This window comes from Vicugna pacos, chromosome 4 (assembly GCF_048564905.1).
Source record: "Vicugna pacos chromosome 4, VicPac4, whole genome shotgun sequence".
Taxonomy (NCBI): domain Eukaryota; kingdom Metazoa; phylum Chordata; class Mammalia; order Artiodactyla; family Camelidae; genus Vicugna; species Vicugna pacos.
Window position 1 is genome coordinate 33,304,821 of NC_132990.1, and position 25,807 is coordinate 33,330,627.

Sequence of the window (25,807 nt, forward strand, 5' to 3'; positions counted from 1 at the left end):
GTGTCTCAGTGTATTCTTTTTGTATGCTTTCTCTGAAACAGCAAGTCATATGGAGCCAGAATTCCCAAAGTAAAAGCACACAAGCCATTCTGTTTCAAGTCAGACATCCACGTATTACAAAGTGCCTCATCTCTGACATAGAAAAGGCTGTTCCAAAGAAAGCCTCTGCTTAATGTTTTGACAGTGTGATGTGGAAATCAACTTCATTTTTTCCCCCTCTCAGGTGGGGACACCTGGAGAAACTGGCTGCTAAAAGACTGTATGTCTTTTTGCAGGTGAAGAACTGTTTGTTCATTAGTGATGAGGAGACCATAGAAGTGAGCAGAAACCAAGAGACAAACTTCTCTGGAGTAGTCTTTTTGCCTCCTTTTCTGAGAAATAGCCTTGGTTGCTTCTCTGGTTGCAAGGAGAAAATTTTTTCTGTTTTAATCATCTTCCTCAGAGTAGATGGTTGGAATCATTCTCTTGAATGAGATGGTCTCTCCTTAGAAACAGAAATTGTGGTTTCTGGAAAAATACTATATTCAACTAGCCATTTGCACCGATTAGACAAAGGTACCATCTACCTGGACAGAAGAATTGACACAAAGTTGGGAGCCATGTCTCTGGGACATGTGGTCTGTTCATCAGAGTATTTCTTCAACAGCAACAGCCAAAACTGATGACTCATCTTTGCATAGTACTGGATGGGGTGCTGGAGATACAAAGTGGTAGCAAACATCTGAGGATCTGATGTTCTTTCCATCTATAAGAGCCAAGAGCCCTTCTCTAATTGTGACTTCTTTTAATATATACTGTATCTTGTAACTCATTTCTGTAGCCAATTGAGTCTCATCTTCAAGAGAAGATACAGGAAATTCCTTTTTGGTTACTACAATAATCACCTGGCATCCTGCAGATAAAGGAAAAAAAAAAAAGCACTGGTAAACAGCACATGTTATTACTGACCAGACCACCGCCCAGCTAGTTTCTTTTTCTAAATTTATGGATTCTATTGATTTTTGAGGTCTCACTTGGCAATGGCTTTCAAGGGACCTGGCCATACTTGGCAGGAGTACTGCATTTGAAGTTAGTTCTGAAAGTTCTGATGTCGTCAAGAGACTTGTGTTTGCAGTTTGAGACCGTAAGAAAGGCATGGAAGAAGCTGGTTTTTATCTACCTATACCTCTCCTTCTCATATTTAGACAAAAATAATGCCTTTTGTTGTCATTTCTCATTGAGCATTCTCATTACACTCTCCTCGGAAGGTTCTCTTTTCATCTAATGCATTCCTATTGCAAAGCAGACTGAATTCTGTGCCTAACACCATGCTGAACAAGAGAGTCTTCCCTTTGGCACAGGACCAGGAGTTAACCCCCTTGCTGTGACCTACTCAGAGCTGCCCCTAAAGGATGATATCATTACAGAATTTTTTTTTTTCACAGCAGAATTTTTGACATCAAATGTCTGAGACCACTCTGGATAAATTTTCTTCTGGTTGACGCTTTTTTGTAAAAAGGATTTGGCAGAATTAGATTTTTCTTTCCTCTCTCCCCATCACGTCAGATTCTGAAATAGACAAACAACTGAGTCACAGCCAATTCTGTAGTCAAGATCTTCCAAAAAAAAAAAATGCTCTTGGTTAAAAGTGTCCTGCATAATTCATTTCTGTAACATATCCTGGATGTCCTCTCCTCCTCCCTTTGCATTTTCACAGGGGAGAAATCGTGTGATGCCCTGGACCCAATTTCAATAAATGCGAGGAAAAAATACGCTTCTTTGCCCTGGGCATTGATTACTTTGTTTTCTTGACTTACAGTTTACTCCCTAAACCCAAGTGGAGTAACATTCCTCCAGAACGTCATCCTTTCTCCTTCCCACAAACATTCATTATGATATATATGTGCCTTCTTTATAAAGCCTTGGTGATCATTTCACCTATAGCCAACTTCACAGCCCTCATTTTGTTGTGCTCTGTGGAAGCTCAGGCAATCATTTTTGAATCTTAGTCTTGTCCTACGGGATAAATGTTTTGCAGTTAATATTGACCCAGGCTCTTGCAAGGAGAAAGAAACACTAAGCCCTTCCAGAGGATGGATTCAGCTCTTTGACTAGTTTGGGACAGAGTCCTCAGATGGACATACAGCTCTTGGCCTGCTTTGGTCCTGCCCAGATGGACTGTGTTGCAATTACCCACACTTCCCCAAGGCCGTTTCTTCATTACTAAAAGCTGGTCTTGATTGTCTCAGAAGCAGAATTCAATTTGCAGTTCCCCCAGTAACGTGCTGTGATTCATTCGGGGACAAATCTGGATTGAACTGAGTCCAAGTGTCTCTTTTGTGAGACAGAAGGGAAGTATAAGTAGATACTATAGTCACCCAGATGAGTCAGCCAGGAATTCATGAAGTGATTCATAAATCGTTATAAAGACCACTAAAGTCTACTAAAATGGAGCGCTGTCTGGCTGTACAAAGTGGGGTATTATCATTGGGGGTTTTTTTAGATGTTAAATCAAATGTGAAATCCTTAAAACTGTGCATTTCTTTTTAGGTTTTGAAAAGGATTCCTTTTTTCCCCTTCTGCAGTCAGCCAACTGCTAAAGCCATTTTTCATTGATTAGTTTTCACAGATGAATTTTAAAACCACTACAGATGATACCCCACAATTCTTCGGGGGAATAAAGAATAGCTCCCCAAATCCACCACAGACCAGTTTCTATTCATTATTTCTACTCCCTGGCAGCAAATCAATAATATTTTTCATGTGAATACAATGAAACAAGCTGTTAGGATGCATTCTTCCTTCTTTGGGAGGACTATAACCCCCATGGAAGAAAGAAGCAGCGGGGTAGGGGTAGAGGGGACTATCCAAAGCACATATCAGCCAGCATTTAATCTAGTTGATCATGTAAACACCTCTTTTCAAAGTGTTAACCCCCAAAGCAGTGCTAAAACACACAGTCCACATGGCTTGCTAGCACTGCTTGCGTATACAGTACAAATGAAGAAAAGTGAGACATATTTATAGCATGTGTTTGACTTGTAATGCAGTCTATTAGTAAATTTTGTTTGAAAAAATGCAATTGTTAGTTGACATAGAAATACTTTGGATTTATAGACAAGGGAAACAGTGCAACTGAAAGGAGTTATCCAGCTAGAAAGTCTAAAAAGTACAAGCCTGGCTTGGGCAGAGAGAACCCCAGTTTCAAACTGAGCACATTCACCAGAGCAAACTGGGAAACACTCACATTGTCAAGTTTCTTCAAGGCATAGGTTACTGATTCCCCCATCCCCATCAGCTGTCTAGTAATGAGGATCAAAACCTCAAACACCCACGAGAGTCCTCGTCCATCCCCCCTCACGCCATCCCTCTGCCTTGCCTTCCGTCTTCACTGGAGAGCATCTTACCTTATTGGGATAAAGTAGGGTCCGGAGAACTAGCTTTGTGACTTTGGGGAATAATTTCATGTCCCTGGGCCTGCTTTATCTCATCCAGATGAGATGGTGCTCCACTGCCCTTCAACTTGAATTATGATTGTATGGATTTGTGAGCTCAGGATAATTCACTGGGAAAGCCAGTACTGAAAAAAAAAATGAGACTCTTACAGGAGACCACAGCTAACTGCTCCTAGAGCTAGAAAGTTAGCCAGATGAGTAAACGCCTCACTTTCTTTGCGCCTTCTTCCATATCTGAATAGTCAAGGGAGAAAAGAAACCTAAGATTTTTTTATTTTTAGAATTCCAGAGATATTCTAACATAGTACTCTTACGTAACTCTCAAGCATTGGGTATATTTTAATGTCAGGGATACCTTAAATGTACATTCTATTTAAAGCAGTCATTCTATGAACGTGTATGGATCATACAAAAAGTGTCAGACATTCACTGTCTAAAGTACTTTGATATCTGAGTTCCCAATTTAAAATTGTTTACAGTCCACCCCCAACTCCCCCATCCATTCTTTATTTTTCTCTGCAATGCTCATTTCTTCTAGCTCAATACATAGTTTGCTCATTTAAATTTGTTCATTACCTGCCTCCCCTCACCAAAATATAAGTTCCACAAAAACAGAGATGTGAGTTATGTGTTGCTCTGTCCCTAGTGTACCCAGAGTACTTGGTTGGTGCTCGATGAATACCTCTCGAGTGAAAAAAATGAATACGTTATCTCAAATTCTGTGATCCCCAGTAGGTGTCGAGAGTATCTTTGTTTTGTACTTGAAATCGAGGCTGAGAGAAGTCAAGAAATTTATTCGGGATTACCCAGCTAGTAAGGAATGGAGCCAGAATCCAAACCCAGGTGGGCCTGACTTTTAGTCCATCTGTCTTCTGCAACATCCATCTACTTCTCCTGCCACTTGCAATTTTTCTGCACAGGAACCTCACCAGCTTTAAGTGTTTCGGTTGGGATCTACTCTTCTACAAACAATGTAAGATTAAGTACTAAATTTACAGGAGAGATGACCTGTTTGCTTCTGGCCCTCCTCACAGCAGGGTTTGGAAGCCAAGTGTGAAGAGAGGGTGGTAGTAGGGCCGCAGAAGGGAAGGCACATAACCAAGTAAATACCCCTAAGTAATCAGACGTTTTCTAAGGTGTGTATAGATAAATATTTGCAGAAACCTTCCTAAGTTTTTTTTTTTCAGATCTTTTATGAGCCCTTTAAAATCTGTTTCCTTCTCTCTCTCTCTTTTTTTTTTTTTGGCAAACCATTGAACCATGGCTCATGCTAAGGTTATATAAACCCCTCTACTAAATGAGTGGAAATGGTTGACTCAGTTCTCTGGTTTGCTTTTGTGTGATCTGTTTCTGGTAAGCAATGATTTTTTTTTTAATTCTAGTCTGTTGTGTGCATTTTTACATAATAATCTTCTATTGTTTCAAAGAAGTATTAAAAGCCAAGGAAGAGACTGGTAAACTATGTCAAATGAAATCTGTGAAATGTCAACCGCGGATCAGCAGCTGGGGGACAGAGTCGGACCTAGAAATTTCAGACATTCTGTCTTCTGGCTGTAACTCAGAATGAATTAGAGTGATGTCATCTTGTTCTGACATAATGGGGGAATTAGATAGTCCATAGGAGAAAAATTATAAATCACTACAATTTATAGTCAGCATCAAAATGGTTTGTCTATTTTGGCATCAAAATTTTTAAATTCACCTTCTTTGGATTTAAAAAAAAGCTTTCTCTTTTGGGCAGAATATTTGGACCATATTCATTTGGGATATGTGTGTGTTAAGAAGACTAGGTTGGAAAATAGGTGACAACACTGAGAAAATGGGATTCTGAATACCCCCATCCTACCTTCAGTAACAATCAGAACATTTAAGTTTTGCTTAGTGAGTTTTTTTTTAAGTGTGCAGGGTTTTTGTTTGCTTGCTTGCTTCTAGAGTAAATGGCCTCATACTACTCAAGTTTCTTGAGTTCTTTTGGCTTTTTAAATACGTTCCTCGCATGTCTCTTGCTATGACTTAGTGATTGTTTTTGGTTGCTCCCAGGGCCTTGCCTCTAACAGTAGGATTCTCTTTCACCTTGTCCACTCCTCTCCTGCTCCCTCATCCCTGATTCTAATTTGCTGTTTCTACTCTACTGTGAGCTGGTTAACAACTAAACAAGTTTATAAAAATTAAATTTAAATTAACAGGGAGGTTGTGAGAGGCTTCAGTAAAATAGCATGTAGTGTTTTTAGGCAGTAACAAATTGATTCTATGTGCTGTACTTGAAAATCAGTCACATTTATGCACTCGTTTCTTACACTGGACTTTTAAGTGCTGAATTCTTGTTTATTTCTTTGTTCCTGGCAATTGTCTGGATAATCAAGATCACATTTTATTACTTTTTCTCTTTTCTCTATACACGTAAAAATTAGAATTTTTCTATCAATTCTTTTCTTTCAAATCAAAGACTACTTTAGGTGTACATTTATTTTGTTTAGAATAGTTTAAATTTGCATTAATACTTAATAGAGCGTGACATACTATATTTTGAAAGTATATTAACTTTATACTATATAATCTTATTTATTTGAATAACATGGGGAAAAATCCAGTCTGAATTAGCAAAAAGCAAAATGTAGAGCCAGTCGAAGGCTCAGTAAATACTGTTTTATTCCTCCCAGGTCTCTGAGATAAACGATGCTAAAATCTTGAGGTGTATGTACTTCCACATTTTTTTCTTCGCTCAACATTGTTATTACATTAAATAATATATAGAGCATGGCCAGGGTTTGAAACTTGTGTGAATGAATAGATAAGAATGATTTGTAATAAGCATATAGTTATATGCTCTCTAGATAGATACATACAAAGACATATAATTTATATGTAGATATATAATCTAAATATAGATATAAGGACCTGTTACATGGAATTAACATTCTAGATGACACCTAAAATGCCCAACTGAATTCTGTTCATTTAGTTAGTTGAATACGCCCTCTGTTCATAGCTAGTAATCATAATTCACCCTATAGCCCCATCATCCCAAATTATAAAAAGAGAAGGTTTTATATTGCTGATAATCTTTGCCTCCTTCCCCTTCCCCATACACATTTTCTACCCTTTGTTAATCAAACCTTTGTTTATGAGTCAGACTTACTGTGCTGTAGGGGAGGGAGTTGTGAAACAAAATTGTTCTCCTCCATCAAGCTGATGATACCAGGGTCATACTTCTCAACACTGCAGCTTGCCCCATCCACACATCTCTGCTCTTGTCAGTCCTCAACAGAAAGGGAAAGTGGCAGAAGTACCAGAAGTAAAGACTGAAAAACCATCGAGAGCATGTTACATCTTTTATTTCCAAATTACTAAATATAATACCCTCCTAAAAAAAAAAAAACCAAAATTGAGGTACTGGCGATGGCTATTCAGTGATGACATAGGTTGCCTTCCTATTCAAATCCACTCCTTTCCCTCCCTGGCGATCTTCTGCCCACAGGATCCAGTGTTGGTGTGTAGTGTGGACTCCTTCCCGCCCTGAAGTCTGTGATCCCACAGTTACTCCTCCCTCTCGCACAACCTCGGAGTGACCTGTGACACACAGTGAGGACATGTTCCCCAAGAAAATAACCTCTATACAGGGAATCATGGCATATAAGTTTTTTACTAGATGTTCTCAGGACAGTGCCAGGATTCATGTGCTATGTTTTTTCTCAAGGCCATTCAGCACATCTTTTCAGGCTAATTCCAATTCAGATGATGTGCTTGGAAAATAGGTATTTACCAGGCACAGGACACTCAGATACTATTCTCCTCCAGCTGAGTGGAGATATAAATTATTGATTGAGCAGGCATCCTAACCCAGCTAGTTGGTTTAAGCCTCCTCTGACTTCTCTTCTCCAGAGGTTAACTAGTCCAAATCCTCCCACTTGGTTCCTACATCACCTCCTTACATAGTCTCATCAGACCTCAGCAAGGGGTGTGCAAAAAGAAATGGGATTTCATCTTACTGCAGCAATACAAATGTAGAAGCTCTGCCTTGTTAAATACTCTGGTTCAAAACATTGCAAATTGCTTGATAAATTTGACTGGTTCATCCTCCCTTTGATTATTTGTAGCCCAACACAAAAAGCCCAGCAAAACAAAGGGACCTGTTTCTATGAAATAAGTGGTGTATACAGACAGCACCATTTACACATTAGGGTAAAACAAATCCTGTCTTTCTACACAGTGTAAGAAATGGCCTATTGAAAGTTTTCAATGTACTGAGCCTTTGGGGAGACTAAACACTTCACTGCTAGTATAGCTCCTCCCACATTACTGTGATGCTCCCTCCCACTGCACTGACAGGGTCCCTGCTCCTTTCTCCACCACATTTGCACCAGCCCCCTACTGAACTGGCAAATCAAGTATCATTTTGATAGTCTATGATCACTGCTCAACTTGAACATTGTTCCCATAAGTACACTTCAAGGAAAATTCAATGTTCGAAAGTATAAATGGTCATTTTCAACCTAATGGGTCCGATTCTGCCATTTTTCCTTACAATTAGAAGATCAATGGCTAGTTATCCATTTTATATCTCAGGTTAGTTGATGATGTCACCTTATTTAAACACCTGTATGTCCTCCCTCCAAAACTACCAGTAGTCTTATTGTGATTGGCACTTCTGACTGCAAAAGATGTCCCACATTGTGTTCCTGTTACACCCTGGGCAATGTTCTTTGCAAGCACAGGACCCACACAGATCTCTTGGGTTCTGGATTTCAAACCACACTTAACCTTTGAGGTTTCAGTTAATTTATTCTTAGCAAAAGAAAATGTATTGTAAAGAGAATAGGATTAGAGAAGCTTATAATAAAGTCTTGTAACACTTGTTGGACCTCAGATGTGTCTTACAGAACAAAATATGTTTATGAGCTAAGTGTAAATGAATGAGAAACATATGGATCAAATTTCCCCTAAAATGCAAACGGGTATAAAAATCAGCGGAAAAGGGGTCTGGCAAAAGATATGCTTTGAATTTCACCAAACCCAGAGTATTTGAAATATACTTAAAGAAAATTGACAAACTCAGACTGTGACTAGATTTTCCCTTTGTTTATGTCTTTTATTCCTTCAGTATCTCAGTTGAGAAGTCAGTGGTTAAAAATGGGAGAGAAAAGTTAAGATTTTTTTAAAGAGTTTTTTGTCACGCACTTGTACAGCCAGAGTGGAGATTTAGAATTTGAAGGGTTTGTCTTTGCTTGTGCTATTTTACGTCTCTCATGCTTCCTTTTATAATTGTTTTTCTTAGGTTTGCACCTTCTGCTCCATCTCCTCACCACATCAGCCCCCGGAGGGTTCCAGCTCCTTCAATAATGCAAAGAACACAGCCTCCTCATACCCAGCAGCCCTCAGGATCACACCTGAAGTCTTACCAGCCAGAAACAAACTCTTCTTTTCAACCAAATGGAATCCATGTCCATGGTAAGCAAGTAGCTGTCAATCCCTTGAGTTTTGAAAAGTGATATTATACTGTTCCTTTTAATCAAGTGTCTTAGTTACCTGTTGGGAATTTCAGATGTTCTGTAGTACACCACCAGGCTTTGGCTCTTATGACTTTCCTCTAAAATTTCACACTTACTCAGCATGACATCTTGCAGTATTTTCCTGCTTTGACCCTAAGATGGTATGACTCACGACACCCCCGAGTGGTCAGCCCAAGGTGATGATGCATTCACTGACCCAGAGCTTTTAGCACCTCAGATAGACCCTAACCACAGCATCTTGTTTCTTAAACAATAAACAGTGTGAAAGGGAACAATGGAAGTCCTTTTGCCCATGCATACCTCTTCTCTCACAGGTCTCTGCCCTCATTCCCATACGCCCAGGTCCCCTCCATCCCTCAAGCCGCAGATGGAATGGCCCTTCCTCTCTGAAGCCTTTCCTGATCTCCTTTCTGGACATACTCTCTCCTGGCTCCAAACTCTGATTGCATATCACGTGTATTTCTGATACTACCTGTGCTCTCCCTCCCTTGTAATTTACTTCTCTGTGAGTAAAAGTTGTCTTCACTTGTAATGTATGAACTTCTTTCTAAAGTCAGAATTTTCTTACCCATTGTTCTTTTGCTTAGAGAACTTAGCACAGTTCTTCACATTTTGTAAGACACATAGATGCTTGATAGGTGCATGGCTGAAGAGGAGGAGGGAAGGAAGGCGAGAGAAATCATGATGTGCAGATCTTGCATTTAACCTAGAACGTGCACAGTGAACTGATTTAGCTCAATTTCTTTTCTTTACTTAAACCAATTTTGTTGACTCTGGCATATGTCTTAGCAAACACCCCTAGAAAGTCGTGTTGTCAAATCATATAGATTCAAACAATACAAAGCCTTTTACTTCCTGGGGACAGACACCTATATAAGCAGAAGGGATACTGTCCATTTAAACTGAGAGTTTCAGCTCCTGAAAAATACGAGTCTCCTCCATCTGTCTCTCGTTGATTCCTGAATTTGCTCCGTATGAATTATTACTTGAAGTTAATGGATAGTGTCCCCAAACAAATCTAAATCAGTATTCAAGCTGAGTGCAGACAAGTGTAAATGACTTCCCAAGATGGAAGACTCAAGCAGTACTACAGGGTTTGGTTTGGATGAGAGCTTCAAATAAGGGTCTGGACAGCTGAAGTGGAGACAACGTGGAGACAATGGCAGGCTGTTGGAAGGGAAGGATCTTGGGAAGCCCAGGGCCGCTGGCTCTGGCGTAAAGTTCCACCCATCTCTTCTCCCCTCTCCCTGAGAACAGTCACACAAGCACCCTGTTCCCCGACAAAACTTTGGCTTCCACCATTTTGGGGGGCCTATGCTAATTTTTTACCTTCTTCTGACAGTAAGTTTCTTCTCAAGCATTAGTTATGTGTTTATTCAACCAAGAAATATTCGCTGAGTGCCTACTATGCATAAAGCAGCGAATGTGTGAGAAAAGGAGCCTCCTCACCATGGCAAGGAGCTTGTCTAATATTGGGAGGGATCCGGGTGCTGTGAAGCCACCTTTACCTGCAGGTAGGAGGCAGACAACATGAGTTGGGGCTATGTAGCATACAGAATAGGTCACAGATCCTAAGACACACGATTTTTACCTTCATGTTTTAACGTTGCTGAAATCTGAATGTATCTCAGTCAGTGGCATCGTATAATTGGCAGTGATTTTTCTTTCTGGTGCTATATAGAATAATGGAACATTTTATAGTCAATGGTGTCATAGTTCCAATGAAATGCAGTATAACACACTTTGATTACAACTGTGAAGCACATTTTAAAATTTTAAAAATTAACCTACATGTAGAAAAAAATTAGAAGGAAATTCTCCAAAATCTTAACAGTTTTTTTTTTAAATCATAGTGGTAGGATAATGGATGTTTTTTGTTCTTCTTTTTTCTGCTTTATGAAGAAATTTTAAAAGAGATTTTGGAATTAGACCAATTTGAATGCGAATACCAATCTACTCAACTGTGCGACTCTGGACAAATTATTAAACCTCAGTTCACTTTAATTAAATGAGGGGAGTTTTACCTACCTTCTTTCTTCAGTTGTTATGAGGATTCAACAAGAAGAGCACCTGGCTGAGTGTAGGAGCTTAATTAATTTAAGCCTCTTCCTTCTACTCCCTTTTCTTTATTAGACTCTTTCAGAATAGAAATAATATTTGTAGCCTTAGGGCAAGCATAATACTTGGTGCTAAGTAGGCATTTAGTGACTATTACTTAATATGTGATTGACACTCTCTCATTCAACCGAAGAACAGTGAAACAAGAAGACACAGAAAATGGGACCTACCGTATCATTTTTGCCCTACCTCTTGGTGAAGGAGTCTTCTTCCATATTTCTCTTTTTCAGCTGAATACTGAATATTTTGTCAACTTGAAATTTTGGGTTTTTTTTTTAACTTTCACTTTAATTGTTAAAAACTCCCATGGCCAATGAGAAACTGCTAATAGTGTTACCGACCCTCCCTAGTTGGTCACTATCAAGGGTCCTTCTGCCCAGTGCTGTTTGAGCCATAGAACGAGACTGAGTTTGGTTCAGAAGTAAAGGAAAGCTTTATTCTTTGATCAAAGAATGGAGAGGTGCAAACTCAAGCTCTAGAGCACACACTCCTCTGGAAAGGCTGTAAGCTGGGCTGCTTTATAGGGTTCTGTTATACAGAGGGAAGGGCAGAGTTCTTGTAGGTCTGGTGCAGCGTTTCTGTGCATGGCATGCCATCCCCATCCTGAATTGCAGTGTCGTGCTCAGTGCTTCTGCAGAATGCACGCCAAGCTGAAGGGTGTGGCACAGCAGCTCTGCACTGGGAACTCTAATCCAACATATTAGGTGCAAGGCCCCCTAGAGGCAAGTGAAACTAGACTCCGCACAAAAGAAGAGGTTTTACCTTATCACCTAGATTCCATCTTATTTTTCCAGGGGACCGCAGTAGACTTTACCAGTGACAATAGCAGCTGTAAAAATAAATACATATGACAAGCCTTTCTGGAAGAGACCAAATTAGTTATGCAGTTTGGGAAATTACGATTTTCTAATGGGAAGATGGACAAGTGCCCACAGCGATGAGCTTGCAAAGAGGGTGCCCATGCATTAGCCCCTGGGCCAGTGCTAGGAATTATGAGGTAGGGATCCAGATGCAGCCTCACTTCTTTCTCCAAGCATTTTCTCTGAAATTGCTTTTCTGAAACTTTCTGGATAAGAGCATTTCGCATCAACTACTCCCTAGGATAAGAGACAAATTTATCTAATATTTTTCAAGTGGGTGATACAGTACTGGGAGTGAGAGGAGCAGAGACCCTCTAAGTGAGTTGTAGTTACTGACCACGCCTTTCAGCTCTGGTTGGACTAGTTTGCTTAATGCTATTATATAGCATCTTGGTAACGAGGAACTTTATCCCCAATAAAACTAGATTTTTAAAGCCCCAAGCAGTGTCAATTTTGCTATCACGTAGCTACAGTGAATGTTTGTTCTTTCTTTCAAGAAGTTCATGGCTTTAATGAGCATCATAACCCCCATCCTCTCTGTGCTCCCTGCGGTAGATAGAGGTCAGAAGGAAATGTCATCACTGTATTTTTAGAGATGGGAACTGAGACATAGAAGAATATAAAGTGTCCAGGCATTGCTGCCTTGGTAAAAGATACAGGCATCTTTAACAAGAAGTCTACATTTCCAAGCCACATTCTTAATCTACCTGTTTCTACATCAAAGGCACATCAAAATAAATATGCATTTATATCTTTCCATGGAATATACACTTGTATGTAGATGCTGCTGCATCACATGGAGCCGTGAAAGACTGGTATTCAGAGGGTCTTTGGTCTTACAGATAAAGAGGGAAATGAGGTCCATTGGGTATCGTTCATGCCTTACTAATTGGTACAGAGCTTAGATGTTGTGTGCTTTATGTATATATTTATTAAGAGGTATTTTGTAAAAGGCATACTTTGAAAAGATTAATAACACTGCTTTTTCAAGTTCTCTTAACTAGCAGGTGACCCAGGACCAGAGCTCAGTTTTGTTGATTCTGCATCCACTCCATCCATTCACACTGCCTTCGTTAGTAAGGTGGATAAGGTGTCATTTCTTTTAATGTGTGAATGCTGGTAGCATTAACAGGTCTCTGTTTGGGGAGCATCTCCAAGGCAACTTCTTAGTACCTTTTAGTCTTTTATTTTAGGTGTAAACATAAGGACAACTCCTTCCAATCATGTAAGCTTATTCCCCAGTCTTTTCTTTCTCTTTAGGACCATTCTCTTGTCCAGGCAAGCTTCAGAATTTTGCTTGGATTAGTTGCCTGAGAGTTGATACTTGTACATTTTGTTGTGGTACTAATGGATGATTTCTTTTTAAATGCCCTATTCACTCCAGGCTGTTAGAATGCCATGGGAATTCCTAGAACAGTATTTTCACAATCTTCCTGCTTCTGTACCCATCAAAGAGGGGCCAAGTTCAATTCACCAAGTGTTTACTGGTCACCCACTTTTGCCAGGCAAACATGAACATCATCTAATCAGTACCCAGAGGCCCCACTTTATTCAGAGGATGGTGTCAGGGAAAGGGTCGTAGAAATGACTCTTGAATGAGGTTCTGAAGATAAATAGTTGATTGGATAATGCAAGTGGGGAGATGCATTCCAGGCAGGCAGAAGCAAAGTGCACAGGCAAGAACACAACTGACAGCATGGGGTGTATCTGGAGAGAAGAGCCAGAGGCAGTTTGTGTGTGGCTGGGATACCCAGGTTAAGCAGTGGAGTGGGGCAGAGGGAGAGGAGGCTGAGGAACCAGCCAGGCCAGCTCCTAAAGGGATTTGGGGCCATGCTAAGTGTAATGCTACCAAGTGAAGAAGCGAGCCTGGTATTTTAGGAAAGTCAGCTAGAGCACTATGTAGAGAATGAAATGGGAGAGGTAGGAACATTGTATCTGTAGACTGAAAAAAGAATAATGCACAACTTGAAAGGTGAGAATTGTTTTATTGGGTGGACTTTCTGGGGACTTAAGCCCAGGAGAAGGCCTGTCAGGTAGCTGTGATGGACTGTCTGAAGAAGTAAGGGAGGAGCCAGGATATATAGGAGTTTTTGCAAAAAAACAAAACAAAACAAAACAGAAAACCCCAGGTAGTCAGAACATCAAAAGATTACTATTAATTTAAGACAACTAGACATCTCAAGCTAATGAATTTAGTGCTTTTCTCTGGGAAGAGGCAAAATTTGGACTTACTGAAATGATTCCTTTAATATGCACCATAACTATCTAGGATCAGTATCCTGTTCTTCTCCATCCTGGATCCCCTCAGGGTGCACCATTGTGGGTGGTTGTGGAAGCTGATGGCTTGATTACCCCAACATCCTTAGCTTACCTATTCGGCAGACAACATTCTTTGTCCACATTTTTTAAAAAATCTATTTTTATATATGGTGGCTAACATTTACAAATCTCAAACCCCCAAATGTATCCCTTCCCACCCTGTTTCTGCAGTAACCATAAGATTGTTTATTGTCTGCGAGTCTGTTTCTGTTTTGTAGATGAGTTCATAGTGTCCTTTTGTTTTCTTTTTTTTTTTAGATTCCACATATGAGTGATATCATATGGTATTCTTCTTTCTATTTCTGGCTTACTTCACTTAGAATGACGATCTCTAGGTCCATCCATGTTGCTGCAAATGGCATTATTTTATTCTTTTTTATGGCTGAGTAGTATTCCATTGTATAAATATACCACAACTTCTTTATCCAGTCATCTGTCAATGGACATTTGGGTTGCTTCCATGTCTCGGCTATTGTATATAGTGCTGCTGTGAACGCTGGGGTGCATGTATCTTTTCGTATTAGAGTTCCCTCCAGATATATACCCAGAAGTGGGATTGCTGGATCATACGGAAGACAGATATTTTAGTGCATTGCCATACTTAACAAAACTGAGGTTTTGTAATAATGTTTGTTGGATAAACACACCACAGGGTCTGCCAAACATTCTCTGGAACAGTTTTCTAATCTGTGAAATGGAACTATCTTGCAGATCCATTCACACTAATTGCCTGTTGGAAATCAGTGGTAGACCCTAGAGGCCTCTTTCTGAGTATTCTGCCCCATTTTATGCCCATTCCCCCCAGTTCTCTTAGGTTTCTCTACTTTCCGCTGCTTGCTCTCATTTTCTGTCCGGGGTTGTGAGTAGCCAGCAAAAAGATTTCCATCCTCCATGATCCAGTCGTTAGATTTCATTAGGAAATCACCATGAAGCTGTCTCCCCAGCCTGGGCCATTGATATCAGGGCAGCAGCAGCAGGGAGTGGGAGCCTTCCCTGTTGGTCCTGGCTCCTGTGGTTCATAAGCTGTCTTTCTCATGATTTAGTGTGCCCTGCCTGCAGGCCCTAAAGAAGCAAGCCAGTCGCTCCCAGACAATAGTGGCATTTTCCCACCTCAGTGTGGAGCAGTAAGCTTGTCAGTCCAGTTCAGATTGACTGCATCTGAAAACAAAAGATTTCCAGACACCAACAGGTCTTCAAGAACAAAACACATTGTAAATGGCTTGTCCTACTGAACAACCAAATCATCTTTCAAACTAAAGAAACCTCAGAGCATTGATATTTAAATAGAATGAAGTGGAAGGTACCAGTTTAACTTCTTCCTCTGTGTTGGCTGTTTACTTAACAGTGATTGTGCAATGGTCCTTTTTCAGAAGAGTCTTATGGGCTACAGCCACAACTGATCTCATTTCTGGGGGTTTATAGTGTTAAATGTTTAAAGGTTATTTTTTTAAAGGCAAATTTTAGAGACAATAAACATACTCCCCCCAACAGGAGATTTAGTCACATCTGCATAAATGATGTTGTGAAATAACTAGGCAGTAAGTCTAGAAATTGTCTTGCTTAGAACTTCAGCATGTGTCACAACTTCCCCTTGAAATCTCAGGAAGACAAATGAGGTTGAGTGCACATCAGCAGTGTAACAGTCTTCACTGAGGAAGTTGTGACGTATCTACAAGGAGGAGTCAGTGATTGTACTGCATGTTACTCTGATGTTATTAGCTGATGTTATCATCAGCAGTCATCATCAGAAAGTATTTCTGGAATCACCTGGGATGTTATTAATGCTCGTATAGCACTAGGGAATGATGATTAGGACCAGGAAAATTCTTACTCTTATGTATTTAATTACTGCAAAATTATTCCGAGAGCAATTTTACATAACTAGTACTTGGTAAATTCTGACAGTGTGCTAATTCTACAAAAAAGAAAGTTAAATTTAAGTGTATGTATGGCTCTAGTCAGAATTTCAGCTTGTTGAGTTTTGTGGGAGGGATGTTAGATGGTCATCAGTCACAAGAGCTGTTTGATTGATTATAGAAAGCTGAACTGTGAATAATTATACATGTAATTAAGCATCTGCACACATGCACACACACTCACAGATTAAACCCATCTATCTATAAGGATATTAAGATGACAGAATGAGCTACATCACTAAATTCTAAGTTTCCTTGAGACAGGAATTGTATCTTCTCACAATGTTTGTCACATGGTAATGCTTAACAAAAGTTTATTGAGTAAATATGAATGAATAAAAAGGGGAGGAGGACAGGGATTTTTGCTCATGGCTTCTTAAACTGATTGATGGAGCCAGCCCTTGGCAAAATTGTGACTTAGAGTCAAGTTTTCAAGGCTCCTCTTTTCTCTGGGCACTTCCTTCTATTTTCCTGTCCCTCTCTTTAGCTATCTAGTGCTTACCAGTTGCCTGAGACCTCTCTCTAGAGGAAATAGGGCAATGTCATGACTCACTTAAACATGAAGGTAAATTTAATACAGTACTCCTCCTTAGGGGTATTTACACACCTGGCACTGAGTGTCCACTACGAGTGAAATTCTGAGCAGTGGCAGCCCTATGGGAGAGGTATTTTGAGGCATTCCCAGGGCACGCAGGGGCAAGTCCCTTGTTTTCGAAAGAACTTTTCAGTTTTCTAAACGTTCATAGCCACTAGCTTACGTACCTCATAATTAGGTCATTTTATCTCAGAAGACGAGATTACCAAAAGGGAAAATTGTGACTTGTCCAGGATGATACAGGAAGAGAAACTGAGCTGTAGAAAAAAGTAGATAAATAGACTTTGGGGTCAGGCAGATCTGAATTGGCATCTTATGAGCAAGTCATGCAAAGTCCTGAACCTCAGTCTCCTGACTCTTATTTTTATTGAAGTGTAGTCAGTGTACAGTATTATGTTAGTTTCAGGTGTACCACACAGTGGTTTGACATTTGCATGCATTATAAAATGATCACAAGTCTAGTAACCATCTGTCCCCAAAGTTTTTACAGTATTACTGACCATATTCCTTATGCTGTATATTACATCCTTGCGACTTTTTGTACGACTGGAGGTTTGTATCTCTTAATCCCCTTCACCTGTTTCACCGACCACCCTCCCCTTTGCAAACCACGCATTTGTTCTCTGTATCTATGAGTGTGCTTTCATTTTGTTTTGGTTTTAAATTCCGTGTATAGTAAGAGAATAGTGATACCTCTCTTTCAGAATTGGTATGAGAATGAGAGAAGACGCCAAGCCTGCAGTAATGCTCAGTTACTTAGAGCTATTGTTATTATTGTTGTTGTTATTTTTCTATTGATCTACCAAATTCTGGGTCCACTGGATACTCACAGTAACATTAATAAAAATGTTAATGTACCCTAGTCTCCCAGGTGAGATTGAGAGATGAAGCACCTTGCCCCAGGTCACATACCTAGTGAGGATCAGAGCTGGTTTTATAAAGACAGTCTGACCCCAGAGCCCACACTTACTCTCCTTCATGATGGTGCCTGTAGTTACAGTACTATGGAAGCTTTTAGTTACTTGGGAATTATTTTTGTGTGAAGGTTAAGTGTAGAACCATTAAAAATGAGGTTCCTTACAGGGCTAAAATTCTGCTGGCAATGCAACTACTATGATTCAGGAGACAAAGAGATTTCCCACCAACCGCTTGCCTTGTGTATTTGCATACTAATTGCTGAAAATGTTTGCCTTTCTTTTTTTTTTTTTTTTTCCTGTGTCAGGCAGTATGGTGAATGCTTACAGTGCCCTTTCTCATTAGTTCTCAAAACAACCCTATAAAGAAAGCATTGTTTATTCCCATCAGATGACAAATCCAAATCACCAAAACATTAAGTAACTTGCCCACGATTTCTTAATCTTGAAATGGTGGATCTGGACACTACACCCAGGACCATGTGACATCTGGGTCTGGGCTCTTAACCAGTGAATGTGCTGCCACGGTCCCTGTGGGGAAGGAAGCGCTCACTCTCTGATTGGCCCCAATGCTGTGACCGCGCAGGGGCGTGTGCGCACGTGTTCCTTGTCTCATGTGCTGCATTTGCTCAGGCGCATGTGTGCTGGGGGACACTGTTTGGAAGCCTGATTACTAAATCAACAAACCAGGGTTACTGGACTCTTAGCACACATTCCTTAAATGTAGTCTTTAACTCTTACTGACTTTTTAAATTAGAGAAGAAAAGATTTACCTGTTCCTTTTTTTAAAGGTGCTTAGGGTACGTAAGCCATTTATAAAGAGTTTAAACTGCTTTCCAGCCTATATTCATCTTAGTTTCCCTGCCCAAAGGTAATGACTATCAAGGTTACTGAGTATTCTTTCAGACCTTTTTAAATGCTGTGGAAAATGAAATATATATATGTATATAGGTACGTACATATACATGTGCCCTATTATAAAAATGGACTCATTCTGCATTTTATTTTATGACTTAGTTTTTTTTAAACTTAAAATATATGCTTTTGCTTTCTAGGTCAACGCATATAGATCAACTCCTTTTTAAAAAAATTATATAGTTCTTACAGAAAGTCATCATTTTTTAGTCATTCCACTGTTGATAGACATTTGGGTTTTTTTCATTTTTTGCTTTTATTAGCAATGCTGTATCTTATCTCTTTATGTACATATGTGTGTTTACACAAGCACTCTGACACACACACATATATATATGTGTCTTTACATACTTCTTTTAGGAAGTTCTTCTGAGAGAGAAATTGCTGGACTAACGGCTGTGCACATTTTAAAGATGGATATGTATTGTCATCTACGAAGTCTATACCAATTTAGACTCTGACCAACAGTGCCTTAGAGTGCCCATTTTCCCACCCTAGATGTTGTCAATCATTTTAATTCTTGCCAATTTGTACAGCAGAATTGTCTTGATTTTTCCCTTGGTTAGTGATGTGATTGACCAGTTTTTCATGTTTTTATTGAGCTCTGAAGGTTATTTAGTTATAATGGGGATTAAGTAACAGGAGCTACTACTTGGATATTTATATGATTTATTAAGTAGTTTGTTTGCTCTTTCACCTGCCAGTCAAGTTGTGTCATTGGCAGCATGACAGTTTGTTTTCTTAATTGGAACTCAAAATTTTACTGAGGAGAAAGGAAATATCCAGAAAATTTCTGGTTTCTTGACTACTGTGACTTCTCAGTCAGTTAACTTTAAAACGTCCATAGAAAAGTGTTTAATGAACATTATTTCAGATTTAGTGCTTTTTCATTCTTTGGGGGAAGCAGTGACATTTTTTCCAGAAGCAAATATTTTGTCTTATATCTGAAACTCATGAGGTTTAGCCTCTAGTGAATAGAGCTCTTAAAATCAAGTTAAATATTTTCTTATAACTCTATTTTAGGGGCTGCTCACTTCAACTCTTCAGATCTGAACATATTAATGACAATCTGTGTCTTGTAATTTTTGTATTTTTAGTTGGCATTTTCCTTGTGAATATGATAAGCAACTGATGGTTTAGAAGAAAAAATGTGAATAGCTTTGATTGGAGTTTCCTTAAAGGGAGAAAACCCCACACGTTATCAGGAACATCTGTGTTACTGGTACAAGACCACTGTGTTCATAAAACAGAACAACAACAATAAAACAATAGAACTGGCTTGATCTGTGCCCATTTAGATCATCTGGGCTCAGCCCATGTAGCAAAACTATCCTAGTTCCCGTAGAATTTCTAGATGGTGTACTTAAAACTCTGAGTGCTCTTTCTCATTACAGAGAATGTTCGTCTCTAACCAGATTGTTCTGACTAAACTCTCCATTTCATTCTTTTGCAAGGTCTTTGAGAACTAGACCTTAAAGATGTGAGTCTATTGAAGTAAAAAAATTCAGGCATTTTTTCCAGATCATTTAGATGCAATGACCAGCTGCCCCACCTCCTACATTCCTCCACAAACCCAATCTCATATCACACACCCAAAGCAAAACCTTTACTTCAAGTTCTTAAATTGTCATCAGTATGGTGAAATGATTCAAGAGATCTGAATTAGCCAAGTATTTACCCCAGCGTCTTTTGTGTCTGTGGATCTGGGCTGATGCAGCATTTTAAATCAATACCATTGAGGGCAGTGATAGTACCTTTTTATATATTGCAATATATGTTTCATAAATTACTCCTAGATACAAAATTGTTATCAATGCCTGGTAACTATAAAGAAACTGCTCAATAAAATATCTGTTGGATAAATACCTGAATCCTCAGAATAACTTTGTGAGGAGAGTAAGAAATATATTTCTGTCCCTTATAAAGACGAAGCTCAGGTTAGTTGATTAAGTTCCTTGACCTTGGGATGGTTTCTTAAAAGAGTGCAAAGTGTTCTGTGGATGACTTGTGTCACTTAATTCTCCTGCCCACTCTTTTTTCTCTTTAGGTTCAGTGGCCTCCTGCAATGCAACAGAAAAGGGTGGCTTGGAGCAGCAAAACTCTCCAGGTCACCTGGAGACAGGGTCAATTGTATTCCCATCATCTTTGTTTCTTCCTCCTCTTAAAGAAAATTTCAGTATTAGAAAGGGAAGTCACTATTTTTCTGAAACATCTGATAGGCTACTGTGTACAGGGCTCATAGATCACAATCTTTGAGCTCAGTTGTAGTCGCTCTTACCATCAGTTTTTTCACCAAAGGCTCTACCTGTGGATGTCATTCACTCATCCATGTGTTCATTCTCAAATATTCATCTGTGCCAGGTCCTGTTTGGGGTGCTAAAGCTACGTTAGTAGAGAAAATAGACCAAAGCCCCTGTGTGTCCTAAGTTTAGATTCTTGGCAAGCAAAGCCTTTGAACTCAACCATGAGAGAATACTCCTCCTGGTCCATATATAGGCAAGGAATCCTGTCCTCTATTTGTTCTCTGTAGCACTTGGCACATTTCTAGATGCCTAATACATTCTTAAAAATCAAGACCTTGTGTTGTACAGTGGGATGAAATTAGCAGGAAAGGAAGGGCCTGGTGGACTAGACACGCTTGTTAGGGTGCAACCCCCAGGTGGCAGTGGGAGGAAGTCTGCCTGGCTGGGGTGGTGGGGCAGTGGATGGCAGATCATAAATTGAGTTGTCCAGATTAGTAGTCGGTGCCCACAAGGTCTGACAAGATAAAAAAGCAAGTTTCCCTGTGGCCAGATGGAAGCAAGTGACAGGAATTTGGGGACCCAGTGCCATTCTTCAGGCTTTACAAATGCAGAGTCCACTCTGCTTTCTCAAACTCACTTATATAGATTCCTTTTACTTCAAGCCCAGATTTCATCTCACCATAATAGTCTAGACAGCATATTTTGGGGAGGCTTAATGGTATGTAACAGGGACTTAGCTGTGAGGCAGAGGTTCAGCAGGAGAAATAAGCCATTCGTGCAAGTGTGAGATGAGGCCCACTCTAGATGAGAGTGTGGAAAATTGTATAATCACAGTCTTGGACTTGGAGGAGCAAGAAGTCACCTAGGTAGTGGAGCGGATATAATGTGGGAGTTTGGTTACAGTTAGCTGGCAGATGTCTAGGCCACAAGATCGGTGTGCGGCCAACAGTAAGACCAAAACTTCTGAGTCACTGAAATGAGGCCCCATGATTTCACCTTGACCAAGAACTTACATGTGAGAGAAGGCAGCGGGGTGGGGAGGAAGGCCGTCTTGATCCATATCTGTAATCCAAAGTTACTTTAGGACACTCATCATCACTTTATCCCCAAGAGCCCCTGGAGTCCGGCAGGAAGGGCTTGGGGTCAGTTTAGGGGGAAGAGATGCCCATTAGAAGAGCCCTCCTCCCCATTTCAAATGAAATCAGAGCTGCTCTGTTTTTTCCTATTGGTATTTCTTTAGAGAAACGTTTAAAAGATTGAAAATCATCTAAAGATGTTCTTAGGGCTTCTCAGTCTTCAGTGTAGGAAACAGCCGGTTAGCATGAACATTCTCAGGCCCTTCATCCAGAGGTTCTGATTCCCTGAGTCTGCTGTGGAGCTGAGGTGGGCCGGTGCTGTGACTCCCACTGTAAGAATCACTGGCCTAGACCCTAAGTGTAGGACTCAGAGCCCCCTCGCTGTGGTTCCCCTATCAGACATAATCCAAAGGAAGCAACTGGCTGGTGGCTGAGGGAGGGAATACTTTCCAGCTGCCTTCTTCCTTTACCTCCTGGGGAACTCCTATAACTGCAGCATGACCTCAGAGCTGTAGAGAACCAGGATGGCTTTCAGGGACCTCAGGGGAAGCCACAGCACTTCATGTTAACGTCCCTTTTAATTTCCATCTGGAATCCTCTTCTCTGCCAGACCTTTCTTACAGCAAAGCTTGCTTGGAAGGGCAAGGGCAGACAGAATTAACTCTTCATTCTTTGCCATGCTTTCCTTGTTCTGCTTTAGGCCCAAGTACCCTTGAGTCACAGAGTTGCTTGTGAGCTTCATGGAGCAGAGCTGCACACAACCATGGGCAGATTTACCTTTGTACTCAGAGAAGGTAGGATGGTAAATAACACCAGGCTTATGAAACAGTAGAGGGCTAGAATTTTCAGTGCATTTTACTGTTTGCAGAATATTTCCACACTTAGAATTCACTTGATCCTTGCAGCCACCTAGTAGCAACATAGTGGCCCCCCTCTCAATAGAGAAATTCCCAACTCATTCTTATCACTCTTGACCAGTGGCCAAAGTGCTTACTTCACATGGCCATCAGACCCAGAATGTCCAGATTCTCCATCCTGCATTCTTGGCTTTATTTGTATCCAGGATTTTGGGGTCACGGACAGGTGATAGAGTGTGGGTGGCAAATTGTGGGCAACTGGGCACTGAATCCCTTTCCATTTGTTCCCCATGTTTCTTCCCCTACTGTGAGAAGTATGCTGCCATGTAGTATTATTGTTCCTGTTTATAAATAGAGACTCATCGGCTCAGAGAGGCTGTGGTTTCCTTAAGGACGTACAGCCAACTAGTGGCAAAGCCTGCTTTCATATCCTTCTTAAGAATCTTCAGATTTTCTGGTTTTGAGAGTCTCTATTTTATGTAATTGCCAAATGTGCTTTATCACCGTCAGGATTCACGGAACCATTTTACTATAACTGTATATACCCACACATGGCAATTACTGAGACACATTGCAATTAGTTTACTTTGGCAGCTTATCATTTTGAGAATCTGGAAGCCATAGGCCACCACGCATTAGGGTTTGGGGTGGGTTGAAGATATTTAAATGAAAATCGATTACATCTTTGCACCAAGAGTGTTTTACACATGCCTTCCTTCTCGCTCTGCTTTCTCCCATTTCCTTTTTGTCCCTTTCGGCAACATGCTCTGCCCACTCCCATCCCCTTATTTGAACCTTTGCAGACATCAGTAGCAGACTGTCTCCCTCTTCCCCTACCCCACCCCCGGACATGAGTATTCAGCTCAGAGGGCAGGAACGCGGCTCACAGTAATAAATACTGTTAGCAGGTTCCTGCAGACCAGGTGAGGCGCTGTGAGGGGCATCAGCAGAGGAGAGCACCCAGAGTGTTCAGAGGGCACCTCTCTGTGATAGAAGTTATAGGTAAAAGTGGTCCCATTTCTTGGAGCCAGGTGGACTTTAACTTGCAGCCCTCATGCTGCAGCCCATCTGACCAAGGGCAAGGGGACCAGGCGGTTGCTCCAGTGATCCACTTTCCAACCACTGTAACCTGATTCCTTCAATAGAAATGTGCCCAAATGGAATTTAAAGGGTTATTATTTCCATTATTTTCTTCTTTCTTAGTACAGTAGTTGCTTAAATGTCAGTCTTAAATAGCTCGAGTGCTTTGCAAGCTGGTTCAGTTCTCAGCCCGAAGAAAAATCTGTCTTCCTAACACAGTCTGTGAGCTGTTCCTGTAGCTCCCCCATTTATAGACTCTGTATTGAAATGAAGAGTCAATTTCTCCACCACTTCCAGAGAGGAAGCTTAGTAGAGTTCTAACTGGATGAAGACCTGGCTGAGGTTGTTGGCCAAGACCAGGAGCCAGGGAAAAAAATGGCAACCAAACTGTAGACATTTCACTTTTAAGAGCAGGATCATTTTAACCTAAGGGTGGTGGGTGATGAGAGAAAAATTGCTTAAGAATTGCTTGTGCATTATGCAGAATCTATAAATACCCAAGCTCATTTCATGATAATAATAATAATTGCTGTTATTTACCAAGGGTCTGTAACATGCCAGGGAATGCACTAGATGCTTTTATAAACACTCTCATGTATAATGCTGTCTCCAACCATAGAAAATAGGTACTATTTTAAAAGAAAATGAGGTTCAAGAAGGAAAATAATTTATCCAAAGACACACAGTTGATGAATAAGTTATCCCGGATTTGAACCCAGATCCAAGTTTTATATGCAATGGATAAAAATAAAATAGTGAACAAATCAGAAAATTGGCCAAAAGAAATTTCTGAAATGTCTATTTCTACTCTTGAGAGTTTTTTGAATTTTTCAATATTTAGGTAGTCTCATCATTTTGTTAATTAATTCAACGCTTTTCTCCCTAAGGTAAATGTTTGCACTTTATGAAATGTTGATCCAGCATGAGTAATTCCTCCTGTGATCTGAGTGAGGGACCTCAACAAAAATGAAAAGATTTTGTTTAAATTGATTGGTTCATGAGCTTAAGCCGCTGTTGTCTGTATGAACTGTATCACCAAACAGATCAGAATTTGAGTCCTAGTTCTGAAACTTGGTAGCTGTGAGGATTTGGGTAAGTTATTTGAACTTTTCCTTGTCTACAAACAGGGGACAATACTACTTAACTCAAAATTTGTTTTAAGTAAAAAAGAATGAAATATTACCCTTTGTAGCAACATGGATGGACCTAAAGAATGTTATGCTTAGTGAGCTAAGTCAGACAGAGAAAAACATTATATGGTATCACTTATATGTGGAATCTGAAAAAATAATACAGGTGAATTTATATACAAAACAAAAACAGACTCACAGACATAGAAGACAAACTTATAGTTTAAAGGGGAAAGAGAGGATAAATTAGGAGTATGGGATTAACAGATAGAAACTATATATATATATATATATATATATCTGAATCACTTTGCTGTATACCTGAAACTAACACAAATTATAAATCAATTATATACTTCAATTTTTAAAAAAATTGTTTCAAGAATGAAGATTTTCTGTATAAAATATCTAGGACAATGCTCATCTCTGAGCAAATAAATATTAGTTTCTTTCCTTCCTTCTGATGTAACTGTCTGAGGTGTAGGTGTAGCACTAACCAAAATGTCTACCAAAAAGCCTAAGCAAAAGGACCACAAATGAGAAAGCGCTGGGCTTAGTGGAAGATTATGTGATGACTATTTTAGCTCTGCTGCTCATTTGTTTTAAGGTAAAGGCTAGATCCATAAATAATTCCAAATATCTGGATGTTTATAAATACTAAAATGATTATATGAATTTTTCACTTTTCTCTTATTTGCACAGTTTCATGTAAACCAAGTATTGGTTATAAAGGCAAGGGATTCAACGGCTCCTCTGCTTCCATCTCTTTGTCCATAAAATTAGAATATTTGTTTGAATCACCTACTTACAAGACAGGTATATCAGAGGCCGCCAGTGAAA

At 39.9% G+C, this 25,807-nt stretch overlaps 1 protein-coding gene across 3 annotated transcripts in view; it reads left to right on the top strand.

The window, feature by feature from the left end:
* GLIS3 (GLIS family zinc finger 3) overlaps positions 1-25,807 on the top strand; it is a 526,902-nt gene that overhangs the window by 491,272 nt on the left and 9,823 nt on the right. For all 3 annotated transcript variants that reach the window (XR_012071988.1, XM_072959522.1, XM_072959523.1), the window contains exon 10: positions 8,710-8,882. Coding sequence is in view for 2 of the 3 variants with exons in the window: in XM_072959522.1 (XP_072815623.1) it covers positions 8,710-8,882 (173 nt within the window). In the remaining variant the exon portion in view is untranslated. The remainder of the gene's footprint in view (positions 1-8,709; positions 8,883-25,807) is intronic.